The 21987-nt window shown below is 45.9% G+C and overlaps 1 protein-coding gene and 1 long non-coding RNA gene across 4 annotated transcripts in view; one reads left to right on the forward strand and one right to left on the reverse strand.

The window, feature by feature from the left end:
• Nucleotides 1–215, reverse strand: part of ZNF12 (zinc finger protein 12) — a 47419-nt gene extending 47204 nt beyond the window's left edge. Inside the window, exon 1 of one of the 3 annotated variants that reach the window (XM_032603931.1) lies at nt 23–215. In XM_032603931.1, the coding sequence (XP_032459822.1) occupies nt 23–151 (129 nt within the window). In that variant the 5' untranslated portion in view covers nt 152–215. The remainder of the gene's footprint in view (nt 1–22) is intronic. The other 2 variants (XM_032603940.1, XM_032603937.1) reach the window with 2 other exon arrangements.
• Nucleotides 97–21875, forward strand: LOC116739574. The gene is made up of 3 exons (XR_004345641.1): nt 97–229; nt 8329–8332; nt 21864–21875. It is a non-coding gene; the product is annotated as an uncharacterized LOC116739574 (long non-coding RNA).
• The last annotated feature ends 112 nt before the right edge of the window (nt 21876–21987 follow it).

The following is a 21987-nucleotide window of genomic DNA, read 5'->3' on the forward strand; positions in this document are numbered from 1 at the left end:
ACGCACAAACCGTGAGGCGCACCTGCGCAGGAGGACGCCGGAAGTCCGCCTGCCAAAGCCCGACCGGAGAGCGGGACAAGTACCAGGACTCTATTTCCCAGAAGTCTCCGCGCCGTCCACTTAGTGAGCGACTTAAATGTCTTCGTGTCATCTGGCCGTGAAGAGCTGCTGGGCTGCGACGGTGCGCCGTCTGGACCAGGGACTCAATTGCCCATTTGTCTTCACTCCTGTTAGGGATCAAGGAAAGCTGTGGCCTCAAGCGGGGGCTGTGTGATGGCCTCCAGGGTCCCTGGTCCTTTCCCTGCCCTGAGACATTTCGGGTTACATCTGAGATTCCCCCACCGCTAGGAGAGGGGAAGGAGTGTATCATGTTCGCTTAACTGAAACGCTACAACTTTCCTTCAAATCCTAGGATACAATAAATGCCCAGCCATGATACAAACTAATATTACCCACGGAAAGAAAAGAAAATAGAAATTGTAACTGTTTACGCAACCAACGCGATAAAAACTGTACGAAAATCAGATACTAGGGATCTTACCTCTTAAAGAGGATACTGTTTATGTAAGGTAAAAATATCATTTTTCAAAAATGGGATCATAAGGGTAATGATTTATCAGTATTTTGGGGGTGAAATAATATAACTGTGTTCTTGGCCAACTGTTCCTTAAAAGCTGCTAGGGGAAAAGTTAAAAATAAAATCTCCAGGGACTTCCCTGGCGGTACGGTGGTTCAGACTCCTAGGTTCCACTGCAGGGGGTACGCGTTTGATTCCTGGTTGGGGAACTAAGATCCCGCATGCTGCGCAGTGCAGTCCCATTAATTAATTACGTAAGTAATTAACAAACAAAATAAAAAAAAATCTCCCCCCAACCGAGAAAATCCTCTCCACAAATGTAGACGTAAAGAAAACGGTTTTACTGTTGAACAACCATTAAACCAGACTGTGTTGTGCACCACAGGCGAAGCATTAATGTTTGTGCAAATGAAATCAACCTCACTTTTTTTTTTTATAGCTCAGCAGATAAAATCTGTTGCATACATGTTCTCAAGATAAACGGGAACTTGTCTCCCGTGAAAAGACTTGACAACACCATAAAAATGGCATACCTTCTTTCAGAGTATATCCTAAATTCACCTGGTAATCTCGGTGGCTGTCCATGCTAGTTAATACCCTTTACCCAAAGGAGAAAGACAACTGCTCCTACCTCTAGGACAAGCAGGTACTTACAGCTCAGAGCAAAGTGCTTAACACCTAGCCTAAACTCCCCCGGTGACAGAGAGATAAAGAAGATAGCTCTCAGGTCCTTAACAAAGACATTCCTGGGTTGTAATGCTGGCAAGAGACTGATTTAGCTTTTAAAAAGATTTAGATACTTATGAAAGGGACAGAGGAACTATTTATATTACAAGCGTCTTGAGGAAATCCTCTAAAAACGGAAATAAGAAGTGATGATTTGGCCAAATGAATAAGCACATAACGCATTCCTGATTTCCCCAGCTGAACTGCCACATTAAATTAATCCTGCACAAAATGCGTGCTTCTCCAAAATTGCGCTTGGAAGTGGCTGCTTAGAGCCAGGAATGGTCTCTTCCGGTTCTTGCTGCTGTTGACTGTGGCCTCTGCCTGAATTCTCACCGATGAAATGCTGCCTGTGTGGGAATGACAGCGACCACGCCTGCTCTGAGCCTGAGCCTGGCAAACCTCCAGGGCACATTTCTTGCATTTTCCATTTTCACCACGTAAAGACGTCAGCAACACGGAGTACCTTGCTTGGAAGCACCGTGGGTGGGCAGTGCGCCCATCAGCCCGCCACCAGGCCTCCAGTTCTCACCTCACCCACGTGCACCGACCGGGTCTCAGCAGAACACTGGGGTGGCCTGTGAACCCCAGCTGCTGTGCCCACCTCAACACCTCACTCTATCCCTTCAGCCCAGGGACATGCTGGGCTCCCCAGCCCCCTGCCCTGTACTCTGCCCTGGACACTCTCTGGAAGTATTTCTATTACCAGTTGTCTTGAGGAAATGCTCTAAAAAAGGGAATAAAAGTACGGAGTCATCCCAATGAATAGGATGTCCAGCAGTGAGTTGATGTCCCTCACGACTCACCCCTCTCTCCAAAAGGCGAAAACCCGTCATTTCATACATTTCCCCCTTTTTAAAGCTGTTTTAAGTTCGGAGAGTAAACCTGGACCCTGCGACTTCACCTTGACCAGAAGCAACAACGGCCACCTTTTACTTTGGTTTCCTTAGGATCTCCTCATATATACGGATCCTTACAGTACAAAGCTTTCTCCTTGTGGATCTGCATCTCTATTATAAACTACAGATATTTCCCCTATTTTGTCAGTTCTCTATTTTTACTGAAGTATATTTGGTTTGCAATGTTTCAGGTGTACAGCAAAGTGATTCGGTTACATGTATTTATGTGAGAATATATGTGTTCTTTTTCAGCCTCTTTTCCATTATGGGTTATTACAAGGTATTGAACATAGTTCCCTGTGCTATACACTAGGTCATCACTGTTTATCTATATTACATATACAAGTGTGTATCTGTCAATCCCTGTTCTTTATCTTTTTAACTTTTTACTCTCACATTCTCTTATACAGACACTTAAAAAATATGTTGTGTTCACATCTGTCACTTTCACTTCATACTTTTCATCTGCTTTGACACTGTACTTGAAGAAGCCTTTCCCATCCGGCATTTCCTAAGTACTTACCTGTGTTTTCTCCTGTTTATTTTTGGTCTCTTAACATAGCAATTTTATCACGATAACTGGCACCCATCTTCAGGATTTGTAAAGTCATTTTCCTCTTCAAGTCTCTCAGCCATTTTTGTCAACACTAACACATCTACCACAACCGGGAAACGCAACATTTAAGAAGAAAACTCAGGTTTCTAATCTAACAGAAAAGGACAGGTTCTTCTTTGAAGTTCAGCAACACGTCTTAATTTGAAGGCAGGAGAGGGACTTCCCTGGTGTTCAAGTTTTACCGAATCTGCCTTCTAATGCAGGGCACGCGGGTTCGAAGCCCGGGAACCCTGGTCCGGGAGCTAAGATCCCACACGCCACGGGGCAATTAAGCCCGTGTGCCGCAACTAAGACACGACACAGCCTAAGAGAAAATAATATTTTTTAAAAAATAAAAATAAAAAAATAAAGGCAGGGGAAGCAGGAAAGCGACCGTCCCATGTGAAATCCTTCTTATTAAAAATACAGGTCGTAGCAGTTTGCTTGGCTGCGTCACCAAGTACGACAAAGTGGCGGGCTTAAGCAACACAAATGCACTGTCTGACGTTTACGCAGGTTGGAAGTCTGAGATCAAGGTGTCAGCAGGGCTGGTCCCCTCTGAGGGCTGTACGGGAGGATGTGCTCCAGGCTTCCCGGTGGAGAGGGCGGTTTCCTCACCAGCACATGCACTATGCATGTACCAGGTAGGTGCCTGGGCTGAACTCCGATCCCAGGGCTCCTTATCCACGGCAGCACCGGGCTGCTGGAGGGGTTGTCACGGACGCGTTGGCAGGAGGATTGGAGGCTGACACAGACGTCCGCTCAGCTGTGGACCCATGGCCTGGCCACAGCCCTGCCAGAGGATGCCTGGGTGAAATCCAGGTCACGGTTCACCTCCCTCCTTATTTCACTCAACGACACCTTGATGCCCCCCTACCGCAACCAGCCTGGGTGGCACATCCCACCCAGATATTTCCAAATCAGAAGCATGTCAATTGAGAAAGTTAAAATTAGGCCCTAGCTCAGTGCTGTGGAATTAGAATCTGAGAGGCCGGGTCCAGGCATCTGTGTTGTAATATTTTCTCCACGTGACTCTCATGCCGAAAGGATTGTATTGACGAAGCACTTGTGCTGCACTCTCCTGATATTTCTGCACTAGAGCTACAGCCGTTGTTATATTAAACTGCATCCACAGGAGGAAAAGAGAGGAGGAGAGGTGATAGTTTTGCTTGTCTCCAAACACGCTGTTACTGAACCAAACTTGGGTCCACTCGCCCGCACGCACTAAAGCCAATCTACTGACACCGGGTCACGGTGAAGGAAAGTGCCGCGTTTATGGCACGGCAACAAGCAAGGGGTCCAGGTATCTAGGGCTCAGAAGGCCCCCACTCCCCAATGGCTTTCAGGGAAAGGTGTTTACAGATGGGGTGAGGCTGTTGGTGGGAATGTACACTGGTGCCGCCACTATGGAGAACAGTGTGGAGGTTCCTCCAAACACTAAAAGCTAGAGCTACCGTACGACCCAGCAATCACACTCCTGGACATATGCCCAGAGAAAACCATAATTCAGGAAGACACATGCACCCCAATATGTATAGCAGTACTATTTACAATAGCCAAGACATCGGAGCAACTTAAACGTCCATCGACAGAGGAATGGATAAGGAAGACGTGGTACATACATGCGATGGAATACTACTCAGCCAATAAAAAAGAACGAGATAATGCCATTCGCAGCAACATGGATGGACCTAGAGATTATCATACTAAGGGAAGGAAGTCAGACAGAGAAGGACAAATACCATATGATATCACTTCTATGTGGAATCTAAAACAATGATACCAATGAACTTCTTTACAAAACAGAAACAGACTCACAGACATAGAAAACACACTTATGGTTACCAAAGGGGAAATGGGGGGGGAGAGGAATAGATCAGGAGGTTGGGACTAACATATACACACAACTATATATAAAATAGGCAATCAACGAGGACCTCCTGTATAGCACAGGGACCTCTACTCAATATTCTCTATTAACCTAGGGAGTCCCCTGCTGGCACAGAGGTTACAATTCTGGTATTTCACGGTCGTGGCCCGGGTTCAATACCTGGTCAGGGAACTGAGATCCTGCAAGCCACAGAGCGCGACGAAAAAAACCACAAAATTTTATAATAACCTAAATGGGAAAACAATCTGAAAAAGAAAAGATATCTGTGTACATAGAACTGAATCACTTTGCTGTACACTGGAAACTAACACAACATCGTAAATCAACTAGAGTCCCCAAATAAAATTTTACAATGTTTAAACTGAAATTACAAAAGAGTGGGGTGAGGGAGGGGAGGTTGAGGGGTGTGTGGTCAGCTTGTGGACATTCTTCCGATTGGTTGGTGGTGAGGTAATTTGAGGTCAACATCATCAACCTTCTGGTCCCAGCTGGTCTGGGGTCTACGTGCTTGTGGGCAGCATGCAGTTAACTTCTTCCACCTGATGGGGGCTTCAGTCTCTGCAAAACAGCTCCAAGGACGAGGCTCAGAACAGTATCTACAGCCCTTGAGGAAGAAGGAAATGTCCTTGGCTTTGTTTAACGGCTACACTAGTATTATTTGGTCGTTTTGGACTCTTTTCCTTTCTTTTTGCACTCTCTGCCTTCTCTGATTAAATTGTCCGTTTCGAACTCAGGGAAGGCTAGGAGGCTAAAATTTTCTAAAGACAAGAATCAGGCAGAAGACATGGAGAGAATCCGTCCCAGAAGGCCCCACAAGGTCCTGCTCACTTACAACATCAGATTCGATCTGGGCTGTTTACACAGTTTTGGGACAACATACCAACACATCTTAAGATGGTTCCCACCCGACTGTAGCACAATTGGACAAGGTGAGGTGGGGTGGGATTATGCAAATCCAGATCTGAAGACTAGATAAGCAATCAGGGTATTTCACAGTATACAAGAGAAATTTTCACAGGGACAGAATACCAACCTTCTAAGATTTGAAAGCCTGTTAGGGAAGAGGGAGAATGAGCTTCTGTTCTGTTATACAAGGACCCAGTCAGCGGTGATGGTTGAAAGCACGATGAATGCATATCTGAACTCATTTGCCTCCTAACGATGGAACGTCTACAGCACAGGGACAAAGGTCCTCAGGCAGCAGTGCTTTTCCCAGCAGTGTGGACCCTGAGGAGAGCCGGGCTGTGGCAGCTCTGGAGGACCTCAGACGCTCTTTGCATGGCCTCTGAGACCTAGCACATCTCAGGAAGTCCACGAGTGCAAACCAAGAGACACTCAGTCCCTGCACCTTGGATGAACTGATTTGACTCTACGTATGCATTGCTTGGGCTAATTAGAAATATGTAAGCGATCAAAAGACATATTAAAACTCTGGACATCCTGAACAACAGAGACTTCTCATCAAAGTCCAAACAATAATTCAAAAGCAAGATTCAGAGCCAAAATGTGGAAACAACACAAGCGTACATTGACAGATGAATGGATAAGAAAATGTAGTGTGTATATTCATACAACAGATATTATTCATCCACAAACAGGAAGGAAAGTTTCTAATTGATAGAAAGAGCATTTATGTATTTCTCAATGATTGTTTGACATTTCTTTGTATAAGCAGTGAAAATTTAACAATTCCACTTGTAAGAGGAAAGGTTAGTGTTTCTTTGTAGACACAGGTAAGTCTCAGCACACACGTGCACACACAGTAAACAGAAATACCGCCCCGCTACCGCCCCCCAATCTGATCCCCCGATGAGCCCTGCTGATTCTCCCTCCAAATATATGGAACCTGTTGAGTTCACTCATCTCCTCAGACATCGTCTTCCTGCACTACCACGCCAAATTCCTAACCATATCTGGGGCTCCCGACTTCCACTCTTGCTGAATCCCCACCCATCCATTTCTACAGCAGCCAACATCAATTGTTTCCCTTTCAGTGCAACTGGATCACGACACCTGTCATTCACTGGTTTCCCACTGCACTTGGCATACATCTGAACTTCTTCAGACCCAGGGTTTTATTTCCTTCTCACTCACTGTGTACTGTCCACACTGGCTTTGGGGTCTAGGAAGGAAATTTTGACACAGGCTACCACACGGAGGACACTTGAAGACATTATGCTAAGTGGATAGGCCAGATACAAATGGACAAATGTTACATGATTCCACTTCGGAGAGATCCCCAGAGGGCTCAAATTCATGGAGACAGAAAGTGGAAGGGTGGGTGTCAGGGGTTGGGGGGGATGGGGAGTCAGTGTTCAATGGGGACAGAGTTTCAGTTTGACAGCATGAAAACATTCTGGAGACGGCTAGTGAGGATTCTTGCACAACAATGAGAATTCTTTATTTTTGTTCTTAAGATTTTTGTTTTACTTATTTTTGGCTGCGTTGGGTCTTCTTTGCTGTGCGCAGGCTTTCTCTAGTTGCAGCGAGCGGAGGCTACTCTTCGCTGCGGTGCATGGGCTTCTCATTGCGGTGGCTTCTCTTACAGCGGAACACGGGCTCTAGGCGCACGGGCTCAGTAGTTGTGGCTCGCGGGCTGAGGAGTTATGGCTTGCGGGCTCAGTACTGGTGGCGCACGGGCTAAGGTGCTCCGCGGCATGTGGGATCTTCCCGGACCAGGGCTCGAACCCGTGTCCTCTGCATCGGCAGGTGGATACTTGACCACTGTGCCACCAGGGAAACCCAACAATGTGAATTCTTCATGTCACTCAACTGTACCCTTAAAATGGGCAAATTTCATGGAATGCAAATTTTATCACAATAAAAAAAGAGAGAAGGGCGGAGGGAGGGAGGGGGGAGGAAATGCAAGACTCAGACCTCCAGGCGATGAGTGGAAGCATGAGTTGGGAAGTTCAGAAGAAGCTTCCAGTGACACTGCTTGATCCTGAGTGGGCTATTTTCTTCTCTGCATCTCGGCTACCGTGTACTTCCTACCCTCATAGAAAAATCACCTGTCTTGAACTGGAGATTTTCCCATTAAGGCTTTTTGTACATGTGACATTTTTATTCAGGTAGTGAAATCTCTGGGACAACAGTCATACTACATTCTCAAAATTTTGATAAGTAGACGAGAACTTCTTAATTGGAATCGAGGGGCAGGCTTTGGACAATCCATGGACTTTGTGAAATCCAAAGGTGCCCTTTGTGTGTGTCTGTGTGTGTGTGTGTCTGTCGTAGACACCCGTTGAAGGGTGCGTGAGCACGTGTAATTCCGTATGATTTTAGCTGCTCAAATGCCTCTTGGACTCAAAGGTGCCTGAGGGTAGTGGACGTGTGCTCCTCCACTACAGAATTCTGAACACAGTGCCAGTACACACTGAGCAGAAGAGCTTTGCAAAATTCCATGTTTTAACGTAACTTTTTAATCCAGTGAGTCAATGTACCCGGATATTTTTTGACATCCTTATCTCACTCTTATAAGGCTGAACCGTTGCTGCTTCCCCTAAGTCTCCTCGTCCCTCTCCCCACTCTCCCACCAGCCCGTGGAAAAGGAATGGGAGGGAGGGGGAGAGTCCAGCACGGAGAGGACAGGACAGCTCACCTGCTGGGAAGCAGTAAAGCAGGGTCTGGACACCTTGAGGGGGGTTTTGGAGGACGGGCAGAGGTTGGGTCACTGGCAGGAGATACCGTTTACCCCTGATCTCTGGGACAAGTGCACACATAGGTCTGACAGTTACTTGTGATTTCCTTCAAACTGCTTGCCAGGTTGGAATGACGGATGATGACATCAGAGGCTTCCGACCTTCCTGATTGGAAGGACCAGACTCCGTGGTGCTCAGCAACAGTAGTAGACAATAGCATCTCGCCAGAGCTTCTCTCCACTGCCAGTTGCCCCGCAGCTTGGAGAAGAGACGACCACTCGTGTTTAGCCCAAGTCCAGAACAAGAGTTGGGACAAAGCAGAGTCTAGGCTTCGAGGAAGGGAAGAGTTTGGGAGACATCATGGACAATCGTCCACCGAGTTCCCAGGCTGAGGACGAGACCTGCCAGTCCAGCTCCTCAGGGTACCCCCTGGAGGTGACTGTCTATGAAGAAATCCCAGGACCGTCAGGTGAGGGAGCTGGCACGAGAAGGAATTTCAGAGGCTTGACCGGTAAGGAGGAATGGGTACAGAGGTCGGGAAAGAGCCCCCACAAAAGGTGCCTATGAAAGAAAGGAGACATTCGGAAAGCCAGGGATTGAGGGAGGAGAGCACAGGAGCTGCGGACACGGAACACCTGGGGAGCAAGAAAGACGGTTAGGAGACGAGATCCAAGGATGAGAGAAGGGAAGAGAGGAAACAAGGGGAGGGTTCTTTTTTTTTTTTTCTCCTGGTGGGAGAAATTATCTACCATGAGAAAGAGTTTCGAGGACAGCAAGCTGGAAAAATGACAACAGGAGTCAGGGGAGGGATCGGTAGATATGGACAGAGAAAGATGGAAAGATGACTTGGGGCAAGGTCAGCGGTGTGTGAGAATGGAAAGCACGGGGGTGCTTCAGGGGGGAGGCAGAGTCGGGGTGGGGTTGGGTGGTCACCAGTGGCTGAATTCCCAAGACGAGAGCGTCATACTGTAGTCTCTTCTCCTTCGTCAGCCCCCTGGGCCGGTTGCACCTCCCCGCCTCAGCGCCCCGGCAGGAAGAGGAAGAGGTCAGTGGCGTTCCGAGCGGAGGTGGAGGGCGACCCGGCCGCTGAGGCCCAGGACACCTGGGTCGTGGAGTGGCTGATTGGGCTCAAGATGAAGCTGAAGCGACAGCGGGTGTCTTCAGTGCTGCCTGAGCACCACGAGGTCTTCAACAGGATGCTCGGTAAGGACCCGCCCCCTCGCCCAGCACCCTCCAATCCTATACTTGAACAACAAAGAAACAAATCTTCCCATGACTACACTTTTCCAGTGGAAAACAATTCCCTGCTAGTTGGTGCGCTCTCCGTCCCTGGCGGACTGTCTACGGATAAAGGATACAGGGGACACGTAAATGATGCAATAAAGGATACAGGGGACACGTAAATGATGCAGGATGAGGTTAGATTTAGAAATGATACAGGGTTAGGTTTGTTTGGCTTCAACTGTACCCCTGAGACTCTAGCTCTTACTAGCCTTTTGAATCTTACTGGTGCAGGGCGGAGGGGCGGGGGCTGACAGTCCATCTTCGCCCCAATGAGACTCTCAACTGAGAAACTGGCTGAGAGTAACTCGATGCCCACTGCACTGATACGTGAATGCACGATGAAGGGGCATCACTCCATGTCACTGGCCCCCCTAGAAGGGGAGTCACCCCCTTTCCTCCCACAGTGAATGGTCTTCAATCCCCTCTTCCCTCAGCTTCACCCTGGGCCACAACTTGGCATTTCCCCGGGGGGGGCGTTCTCTCTCTTGGCCCTGCAATGCTCCCATGACAGCCCTGTTCCCACTGGCAACATCTGCCCTCTTTTCACAGAGGATCCCGTCGTTAAGAAATTCCTTGCCTGGGACAAAAGGCTGGAAGTATCTGACAAGGTAAATCACCCGCTGAGATGGATTCCAGCTCCAGCGCCTGTCCTGGGTGGGGGCACGGGGTGCTTTCTACACCCACGTTTCCAGTCCCCCCCAACCTGATGCCTTGTCAACACTTCCCTCCAGGGGCCTCGAGGTCCCCTCTGGGATCTGAGGCCCAGGTGTGCCCCTTTGGTGGTTGCTGCCTAAGTCCCCTCTCCTCTCAGCTCCTGGGGACTCGCCTTGGCTCCGGTTCATCAAACACAATCCAGTGCCAGTGGCCCTAAGTCCACACCTCAAACCCACAGCCTCCCATCCTTGGAGCGTTCCAAACTCTGACCTTCTGTCCTCTCCCTTCCCCAAATAATCAGGCTCACCCAACACGGGGGGTCTCCTCTCCAAGTGGCACCACCCATTCCTCGACCCCTGCTCCCTTCTCCCTCCCACTCTTTCTCCTCTTCCAGGAGGTGACCTCTCTCCTACGTTTTTTTCCCTCTTTCCATCAGTATCTCCTGTCGATGGTGATAGCTTATTTTAGCCGGGCCGGGCTCTTCCCCTGGCAATTCCAGAGAATCCATTTCTTCATAGCTCTGTGAGTACCTTGCTCCATCCCCGCCATCAGTATTCAACACCCTGGGAGGGCAGAGAGAGACGTGGGCTCTGACCTTTCATCTATTTTTTTAAACCCCTTTGTACTGTTTACTCTGGTATCAAAATGACAGGATTACGGTACAGTGGTTTCTTTTTCAAACAAAGTTATGTTTTTTATACCATTCACTGTCAAAACAAACTACCCTAATGTCAATTAAAACACTGAACGAAACAAAGCAAAACACAAAACCTTCCTAAGAGGAGAGGAAGAAAGAACTGACACCATCCTGCCCCCGAGTAAACAGACTTGAGACGTTTCCGGTTCTGATTTTCCAATCTCGGGTCTTCCCACATCAGCACCAAGTGTGATTATCTTCCGTTTCTGAGTTCCCACGACAAATGCCACAATCGGCGGGCCCTTATCACATAGCGCGGATCTGGTGTAAAATGCTCCCCACTGACGTTTCTTCCAAGTCTCCCAAGCCAGTCGGCTCTATCTGCCTGAATATCCTCCCAAAACACAGGTCTGACCGCTTCACACAATTTCATTGGCTAATGACGTGCCAAATCAAGACCAGAGTTCTGGGTTGGAATTCAACTCCCTCTGCAATCTCCATCACACTGTCCTGATACTTTATTCCTGTGTTCCACTGTTCCTTCCAAATACCCTGCCCTCTAAGTTTCTATTGGGCTTTCTGTCCAGGTGTCTTTCCCACACATTTATCTGAAGAAAATGACCCTATGCTTAAAGTGGGTTCAAACACCAAAACCTTCACGATGCCTGATCTCCCTAACTTCTGCATCCCGGAGGCACTTGAGTTAAAATCGTATTATAACGTGATGCTTTGCATTATAGTCATTTCTTATCTCCCCCCTTCCCCCTCCCCAGTCCCACTGGACTGGACACAATGTGGAAGGCAGGTCTTGTCAAAATGTCACTGCATTCCCAAAACACTCAGCACAATTCTTTTCATTTTGCAAATGTTCGTTACTGTGAGTCTTCGAGGTCATCAGTATTGCATTTGGCTATGAGATTAAAAGGTTCATTCATTCATTCATTCATTCATCTAATGAAACCTTATAAGTACACCCTACATGCCGGGGATATGAGCTGATGGGAACAGAGATCACAAAAGGCTGTTGCATTCATGGCATCAATATGAACCAAGCCCTAATGTGTCAATTTGGTTGGAGAGGGATGAATGCAGAAACAGATCAGATCAGCTCCTGCCCTCAGGAACTGTACATGTACCTACAACATAGGGAGAGAGGTGTGTGCACATAAAACAAGTTGAAGGGAACAGGGGGTTTGGATTTTGTCCTCATCCTCAAGGTGTGAGAGGCACCCTTCCGAAGGTCCTGCCTGGCGGTGCCTCCTTGATGACTGGGCGGCTCTCGGTGACGGTGACGGTGACGCTGGGCAGGGCTGGTGGGTCGTGTGAGGATGTTCAGCCTGCCTCTTTCCTGGGAAGCTGATCTCAAGTGGAGGCCCTTCCTGTCCTGATGACAGCGGCCTGATGTCTTTCCCCAGCTATGTGGCCAGCGACATGGAAGAGGACAACCAGGCCCCCAACAAGCCATCTTTTTGTTCCTCTATGGGAAGAACCGCTCCCAGCGTCCCTTGTTCCACAAACTGCGTTCCCAGTTCATCCGTTCCATGGGCTGGAAGACGAGGGTCACTCGGGAAGAGTGCGAGCAGGTGGGTGGGCTGTGGCGGTCTCGGGGAGGGGGAGGGCCGGAGAGGAGGGGGGGATCACGGGAACTCGGTTTTGGGACTTGGGGATGGACGAGAAAGAACCAGAGGCCGGGCTACAGGAGGCCGCGGCATCCTCATTACCAGGGCTGTTTTTCTTTCCAGATCCAGGCTTTTGATCCAGAGCTCTGGGTGTGGGGAAGAGATCGCACCCTCTTGCCCCAGGGGCCTCAGGAGCACGCAGGCCTCAGGTCATCGGCCTGCGCAAAGGTAGGTCTGCGTGCGTCAGCAAAGGTGCCGGCAGAATGACGTGTTGTGTACTGAGGAAATCAGAGGAATCCCACTGCTGCACCCACATCACCTCTCACGCTGTGAAGGGGGCCAGATGGGCACGCAGCCACACGCCGACTCAGCGCCCAGCCACGGACTGACAGCCACATACAGACACCAGCACCGCGGGGCCCGTGGGCGCCAGACCTCGGGAAACCAGTTTATCCCAGACGCATGGTGTCACTGAAATCATTTCACCCAAAGCAACTGGGTCCAAATAACAGCTTTGACGAGACGGTGCTTTTCTCCATATACTGTGTTTCCAGTTTCTCTTTTTCATTCCATTTTTTGGCCTTACATCCCTCAGGGATATGGGTTCTAGCATTCATCTACAACAAAGTAATGTCTTTATTTTCATCCAAATTTACTTTCAAATTGCTTATGGCCAGATGACCTGTGACTCTTTATTTCCCCTGACTCACCACTTCTGGACCAATGATTCCTCTTGTACAATTCACCTTTTCCCCCTCAAGTTTACGGTCAAGGGGTTTCTCACAACGAGTGAAGGTTAAGGAATGCCATCTTCAGCATGGCTCATTACAATTGACACATTAGAATTCTAGATGTGGGCAGAGGACTGAGCAAACATTTGGCTTAAATCTTGCAAACTAGCTGTCTTAGTCCATTCGACCTGCCCTACCTACTACAGACTGCATGGCTCATAAACAACACCCCACAGTCTCTTTACAAGGCCAATAATCTCATTCATGAGGGCTCTACCTCCCAACACACCCCACCTCCTAATACCAGCACCTTAGTGGTTAAGATTTTAAGATTTCAACATAAGAATTTGGGGGACACAAACATTCAGCCCGTAACACTAACCAAGTTTAGGACTGAGTATTATTTAAACATTAGGATCCAGGGACTTCCCTGGTGGCAGAGTGGTTAAGAATCCGCCTGCCAACGCAGGGCACACCGGTTGGAGACCTGGCCCGGAAGACCCCACATGCCGTGGAGAAACTTAGCCCGTGCGCCACAACTACTGCACCTGAGCTCTAGAGCTCACGAGCCACAACTACTGAGCCTGCATTCTAGAGCCCGCAAGCCACAACTACTCAGCCTGTGCGCCTAGAAACCCATGCTCCACAAGAAGAGAAGCCAACGTCATGAGAAGAAACGGAGAGTACTCCTCGCTCACCGCAACTAGAGAAGGCCCACGTGCAGCAACGAAGACCCAATGCAGCCAAAAATAAAATAAGGAAATAAGTAAATAAATGAAAAATTAATAATAAATAGACATTAGGATGCAGGGTTAGCGTCAGGGTTAGGGATCCGGCATCAGGTCTCCTGGTCCACGATGTTGACTTGTCAGAGATGTCTATAGTGTGGTGCCAAGTCCAGAATTGAAGTGGTGCCAAAGGACCAAGGTGAGTTAAGACTAAAGCTGCATTCTCCAAATGCCAGCTCCCTGAGCAGAATCACCTGGGGTCTTCGCTATGAAGCAGATTGCTGGGCCTGACCTTAGGTGTATTCAGTAGTTTTTGGAGTCAGGGTCACCAGAGTCCAAGAATCACACTTGAAAACAATGAATGGCTCAGGACTGGGGTTCAGAATGGAGAATTTGAGATAAAACTGCAATCATAAAGGAGCCTCAGTTCTGGCTAGAGTTGACTAAGCATGGGAAAACCTTTATATCTGCACAGTTGCCACTTTGAAATCTGACATCCTTGCTCTTTCTCTTACGTCCAGATCACAGAGCCCAGGAGAGATGAGGATGTTCAACACGAGGGCACTCCAGACGGTGATGACAGCTGTGAGGAAGGAAGGGAGAAAGCCTCTTGTGCAGACAATCGCGAAGAACCCAGCATCTTCTAGAATGAGCTGAGAAGAGTTTTCATATCATACTCCTAGGAGCGGGGCATGCTTCTAGGAGTCTGTGGCAGGACAATAAGAAAACAGGCTTTTCTCAGATTCCATCCTTTTGGAAGTCACCACCCCCAATTTTCAGATCATTTCATTCAAATCACCCCTGAGGTCCCATTTTTTATACACTTGTTTGCCCCGGTCTAGAAGCATTTGAAGATGGAGTGCAGGGACTCAGAATAGGATAGAAAAAAGTTTAAAATATATAATGAGAGCCATAGGGTCGTGACTGATGACTTAACTTTCACAGGCTTATTTTGAAAATGTCACCTATAAAATTATTTTATTTTTATATTTATATATTTATTTTAAATAGTTTTGAAATAGTCTTCATTTTGAAACACCTTGTTCCAACAAACCTTTTGTGATGAGTATTACAGCTGTTGTATATTTACACATATATACAATTTTATTCACATTTTCAAGAGGGATTTTTATTTTTATCTATTACATAATATACCTTTCATATATTACATAATATTCCCATTCTACTTATAGCTAGGTGGGTATTTCCTCCCAAATCTTGTAAGCATAAATTTTATTTTTTTAGTTCTCATTATTGAATTGTGGGAATTCAGTCGTAATTTTTTAACTTGTCTCAACGTGTTTGTATGTTATTTTAGATTATTAAAGACCACCGTGCAATGCAGCTTTTTGGAAAATACAATAAAGATGAAAGTCTTCCCACAGTCATGATGTGCGTGGTCATTACCAATCAGCTTCACCTCTTTGCTGTCCAGCGAGGTGTCGCTTAATGGTGTTGTGATTATCCAACCACATTTCTTAACTCTGAAAAAGATTCCTGAATTATTTTTCATGTAGAGAAAACTACAGAAGATGAGGCACATCTTGCATCATTCAGGACTCCTATACTGAGAGACAAGTGTTGGGTAAAGGGAAAGATAGCTTTATTGAGGAAGCCGGCAGTCCAGGGGAGAAGGTGGACTCATGTCCCGAAGAACCAACTGTCCCCTCCTGAGGTTTTGCTTGAGGACTATACAGGGAAAAGACAAAGTGGCTACATGTTGAAGAGAGGATTACAGGATGCGTGATCAGCTCACGCACATTCTCCTGATTGGTTGGTGGTGAGGTCACGGGGACCCAACATCATCAGCCTTCTGGTTCCAACTGGTCTGGGGTCTACGTGCTTGTGGGCAGCATGCAGTTAATTTCTTCCACCTCCTGGGGGTTTCAGTCTCTGCCAAGCTGTTCAAAGGACATGGCTCAGAATATTACTCGATAGCCCTTGAGGAGGAACTAAAGGTCCTTGACTGTGTTTAATGGCTAAAGTATGATTATTTTGTCTTTGCTGTTTTTCTGGCCATGACACACAGCTTGCAGGATCTTAGTTCTCTGACCAGGGATCAAAAACAGGCCTTAGTGGAAACGCAGAGTCCTAACACCTGAAATGCCAGGGAATTCCTGACACTACACTTAAAAAAAAAAAAAAAAAAAAGACCAAAAGGAAAACCGTTTTAAGAAAGGTTAACTTTCTCAGAAATTTTGTTGTGCATTTTTTTTAAATACATGTATCAAGTTATTTATTTATTTTTGTCAGCACTGGGTCTTCGTTGTTGTACGTGCGCTTTCTCTAGTTGGCGGGATCAGGGACGACTCTTCCTTGTGGTACATCAGCTTCTCAATACGGTGGCTTCTCTTGTTGTGGAGCATGGGCTCTAGGCACGTGGGTTCCAGTAGCTGTGGCTCGCGGCCTCTAGAGGTTTCTTTATTTTCTATTTTTTGCAAGCATTCATCAAATGTTTATGGCTTGAATGAATGACAAATAATTTCTTCCAACAATCTTCACACTGCTTAAACTATGACAATATTTAGCATCTCAAATTTCATATGACCTTACTCTCTCCGTGCTCTAGTTTCTAAAAGCATGTGGGATCTTCCCGGACCAGGGCTCGAACCCGTGTGCCCTGCGCTGGCAGGCGGATTCTTAACCACTGCACCGCCAGGGAAGTCCCTGTGCATTTAGTTTTCAAAACATAATAAGGCCGGATGAATCCAGAACTAGGGGCAGAAAGCTCTTCCAGTGAGACACGGAAGCTCTGCTGTTTAGGCAGATGTAGAGAACAACTTTCCAACCACTTATTAAAGAGACCAACACTCCACTAGAAACAGTTATCATTTTTACAGAGAGAAAACCAAACTCCAGCTTTGCATCGATATAACATTTGAAACTCAGAGAACCAGAAGCTCTTTTTTGAAAACCTCTGGAATAAACATCAAAACTGAGCTGCCTTCGGCCCACAAAAATGAAATTCCCTTTCCACCCATCTCCTGCAACTTTCTATATTCTATGAGGTTGTGTCCTTCACTATCCTCTCTCTGGTGCTGGAACAATCAGTCATTTCACTTTAGGACCAAACTATTTTTGTTCCTGTTAATAAAAACTACATCTCATTATCTTGCATACAAAGTCGTACCTCTCGGCTGCTGGAACCAAGCAGGACCCTGCAGGGCCCTTCCATGTCCCCTGCCTCTTGTTTGTAAAACAGCTGCAGTCTCCCAGGCCTCCCCTGAGTCACAAAAGAACAGGTTCAAGCAGTTAATCATTAGGACAACAGCACTCACAGATGTTTAGTTCCTCCCGAAGGACATAAGTGACAGTGTCAGAGACACACTCCTAACTCGTTTTGCAGATACTAAAACCACTACAAGAGGAGAGAGCTAACTGTATGATCACCAGACTGCAGCTATGACGTAAGCTGCTCCATCTTGAGCAGACCTGAACCAATGGCTTGCACAATTCCAGGAACTGGCCTCAAGGAAATGCGAACAAACCAACACTGGAGTTGAACATTAACTGTGCCTGAAACAATCAACATGACACCGACCACACCACTGCATGACCAATTTCAAGATCATGGTCAGAGCTGACTGTGCTACTCTGCATGTAGCCCTAACCCGCACAGCCCAGAGACTTCCCGGCTTTTCCCTCTAATTGGCCACTGGGAGATGGTTTTGGGGACACTAGTCCACCATCTTCCCAGGTTGCCAGCTTCCTGAATAAAGCATCTTTCTTCTTCCACCAACCCTTGTCTCTGGAACACTGACTGCTGAGCGATGAGCAGCTGAACCTGAGTTCTGTTCCCGCCGATAACATTACTATTGGTCAAGTCTCATTCACATTATATTAATGATAACTTTGAACCAAAGTTACTTCCATTTCACAAAGAAAACTAGCAGTGAATAGTAGACAACTGCCCATCACACATCAGCATTTTAGGCTAGGAGAGCTCATGAACACACAGAGCACAACTTTACATAGCCACAAACATCCCTTACACGACTTCTCCAAGGGGTAGAGACAAACACATTCATTAACACACCCACAGACATAGCCTCTAGGGAACAAATAAAAACATGCAGCAAGAGCAGAGAACTGGCGATTACGCTTAGTAATCAATGTTTCGGGTTTCTGTCTTGCTCAGAAATGACCTCGGTATCCAATGATTATCCAGTAAGTAACACAATCTAATATCAGTTCAAGGCTTTACGTAAACTAAAGAATTTATCGACAAGCTAACACAGTACAAAACACAGTTACTGCTGAAAGAAAGTTTGTCGGAATACTAATTAAATGCGGTAAAACACAAATGTACATTTTTCATAGCCTTAAATGTTACGTAGAAGTAATGTTAGTTTATTTGATGGGCACACCTATATAAATTTAGGAAGAACACTCCCAAGTAGAATTTTTTTACATGTATGCCTAATACCGATAATTAAGATAGGAGTAAATATTTATTAAACCAAAAATATTAAATATTAGCTTCATTTGTCAAAGATTTACCTAAATTATGTAAACGTGAAGTCTTTCAATTTCTGAGTTGATTTTTTTTGCCTGCACACAGAGGCTTGCTGGATCTTAGTTCCCTGACCAGGGACGGAACCCCGTTCCTGGCAGTGAAAGCACCGAGTCCTACCACTGGACGGCCAGGGAATTCCCTGACTTGATTTCTATAAGAATACTTTACTAGCACATTTAACGTGTGACAAGTTCTAATTCCTTTCTCTCTGAGAATTTTAGGGATATATAATTTTTAGAAGCACATTTGTATCTTTGTAGGCCAATCAGGACAGAAACCCTTTAATTTAAGAGACTCTACAATCTACTTTAATAGATCCAGAAGTAGGAAAACATTACATACTCACACTGTCAGAGGTAAAGACCTTTCTGAATTACAGACACACAGACATATAGAGAATGGAACTTTTACCTTCAGTTCTCAAGTCTTAGACATGAGTCAGGAATAAAAGCTCACCAGTCTAGATATTAAAGAGCCGTTCTCCTCCCAGTGGGCAAGAGATTCTCAATTGATTTGAGCTTGTCCAAGTAGACAAACAGAAAAGACTAAGAAAAGACTAACAAACCAGATCCTCTGTTACCTCTCACCTAACTGAGATTAGTTCTGTAGAAACTTAATCCCTTTGGAGAGACCATCAAAAGTCTTCAAACGACAGAGCCAAACTCAGAATCCCTGCTGCTCCAAATGGGGAACCACTCAGCTGTAATCCGAAAACAATGCAGAAACACAAAAGTAATACAAGGCGAAACTAAAGAAACAGAAAGTGCGCCAAGTTCAATGGCAGCTTGGGTTCACCCCTGGGAGAGGAGACAACATGTACCTGGGATTCACCGGCTCATGAAATACACCACTTGTTGCTGGGCTTTTACAGATTTGTTTACGTGTAATTGATATACAAAACCCAGCCCGTGTTTAATTTGTATAACTCGATGAGTCTGGACATATGTACACACCTGTGATACCACCACCACCATCACGGTAATATACTCATCACTTCCAAAAGATTCCTTCTATCCCTTTGTGTGTGTGTGTGTGTGTGTGTGTGTGTGTGTGTGTGTTAGAAAGACTTAACACAGCACCAGGTACATGAAAAGGTGCTCAACGTCACTAATCATCCGGGAAATGCAGATCAAAATCATAATGAGATATTACCTCACATCTGTTAGAATGCCCACCATTTTTTATTTTTTTTAAAGATAAGAGTTGTCAAGGTTGCAGAGAAATCGTAACCCTTGCATATTGTAGGCAGGAATGTAACATCGTGCAGGCACTGTGGAAAACAGTATGGAGTTTTCTCAAAATCCTTTAAATAAAATTTCCATATGATCCAGCAATCCCACTTCTGGGTATACAGGCCCAGCTCAGAGACACAGCAACTTCGGTTCCAGAACACTGCAATGAAGCGAATACTGCCATAAAGCGAGTCACATGAATTCTTTGGTGCACCCTTGCATGAAAAACTTATGTTTACACTATACTGTAGTCTGTTAAGTGTGCGATAGTCTTGTGTCTAAAAAAACAATGTACATACTTTTATTGAAATATACTTTAGGGAAGAGAAATACAGATCAATAGAACAAGATAGAAAGCCCAGAGATAAACCCACGCACATATGGTCACCTTATATTTGATAAAGGAGGCATGAATATACAATGGAGAAAAGACAGCCTCTTCAATAAGTGGGGCTGGGAAAACTGGACAGCTACCTGTAGAAGAATGAAATGAGAACACTACCTAATACCGTAACACAAAAATAAACTCAAAATGGTTTAAAGACCTAAGTGTAAGGCCAGACACTATCAAACTCTTAGAGGAAAACATAGGCAGAACACTCTATGACATAAATCACAGCAAGATCCTTTTTGACCCACCTCTTAGAGAAATAGAAATAAAAACAAAAATAAACAAATGGGACCTAATGAAACTTAAAATCTTTTGCACAGCAAAGGAAACCGTAAACAAGACCAAAAAAAAACAACCCTCAGAGTGGGAGAAAATACTTGTAAATGAAGCAACTGACAAAGGATTAATCTCCAAAATATACAGGCGGCTCATGCAGCTCAATATCAAAAAAACAAACAACTCAACCGAAAGATGGACACAAGACCTAAATGGACATTTCTCCAAAGAAGATATAAGATTGCCAACAAACACATGAAAGGATGCTCAACGACACAAATCATTAGAGAAATGAAAATCCAAACTACAATGAGGTATCACCTCACACCACTCAGAATGGCCACCATCAAAAAATCTACAAACAATAACTGCTGGAGAGGGTGTAGAGAAAAGGGAACCCTCTTTCACTGTTGCTGGGAATGTACATTGATACAGCCTCTATGGAGAACAGTGTGGAGGTTCCTTAAGAAACTAAAAAAGCCTTCCCTGGTGGCGCAGTGGTTAAGAATACGCCTGCTAATGCAGGGGACACGGGTTCAAGCCTGGTCCAGGAAGATCCCACACGCCAGGGAGCAACTAAGCCCATGCGCCACAACCACTGAGCCCGTACACCACAACTACTGAGCCCACGTGCCACAACTACTGAAGCCCGCATGTCTAGAACCCATGCTCTGCAACAAGAGAAGCCACTGCAATGAGAAACCCGCGCACTGCAACGGAGTAGCGCCAGCTCTCTGCAACTAGAGAAAGCCCGCCCGCAGCAACGAAGACTCACCACAGCCAAAAATAATAAATAAATAATTATAAATAAATTTATTTTTTAAAAACAACTAAAAATAGAACTACCATATGATCCAGCAATCCCACTCCTGGGCATAGACGCTGAGAAAACCATAATTCAAAAAGAGACACGTACCACAATATTCACTACAGCACTATTTATAATAGGCAGGACAAGGAAGCAACTTAAGTTTCCACTGACCGATGAATGGATAAAGAAGATGTGGCACATATATACAACGGAATATAACTCAGCCATAAAAAGAACGAAATTGAACTATTTGTAGTGAGGTGGATGGACCTAGAGTCTGTGAAACAGAGTGAAGTAACTCAGAAAGAGAAAAACAAATACCGTATGCTAACACATATTTATGGTACCTAAAGAAAAAATAAAAAAGGGGTTCTGATGAACCTAGTGGCAGGACAGGAATAAAGACGCAGAGAATGCACTTGAGGACACGGGGCGGGGGGGCGGGGCGGCGCGGGGAAGGGTAAGCTGGGACAAAGTGAGAGAGTGGCATGGACATATACACACTACCAAATGTAAAACAGATAGCTAGTGGGAAGCAGCCGCATAGCACAGGAAGATCAGCTCGGTGCTTTGTGTCCACCTAGAGGGGTGGGATAGGGAGGGTGGGAGGAAGACTCAAGATGGAGGGGATATGTGGATATATGTATACATATAGCTGATTCACTTTGTTATACAGCAGAAACTAACACAACATTGTAAAGTAAGTATACTCCAATAAAGATGTTAAAAAAAAAATACTTTAGGGACCCCCCCTGGTGGGCCAGTGGTTAAGAATTAGC

This window comes from Phocoena sinus, chromosome 15, assembly GCF_008692025.1.
Source record: "Phocoena sinus isolate mPhoSin1 chromosome 15, mPhoSin1.pri, whole genome shotgun sequence".
In the NCBI taxonomy this organism is placed as follows: domain Eukaryota; kingdom Metazoa; phylum Chordata; class Mammalia; order Artiodactyla; family Phocoenidae; genus Phocoena; species Phocoena sinus.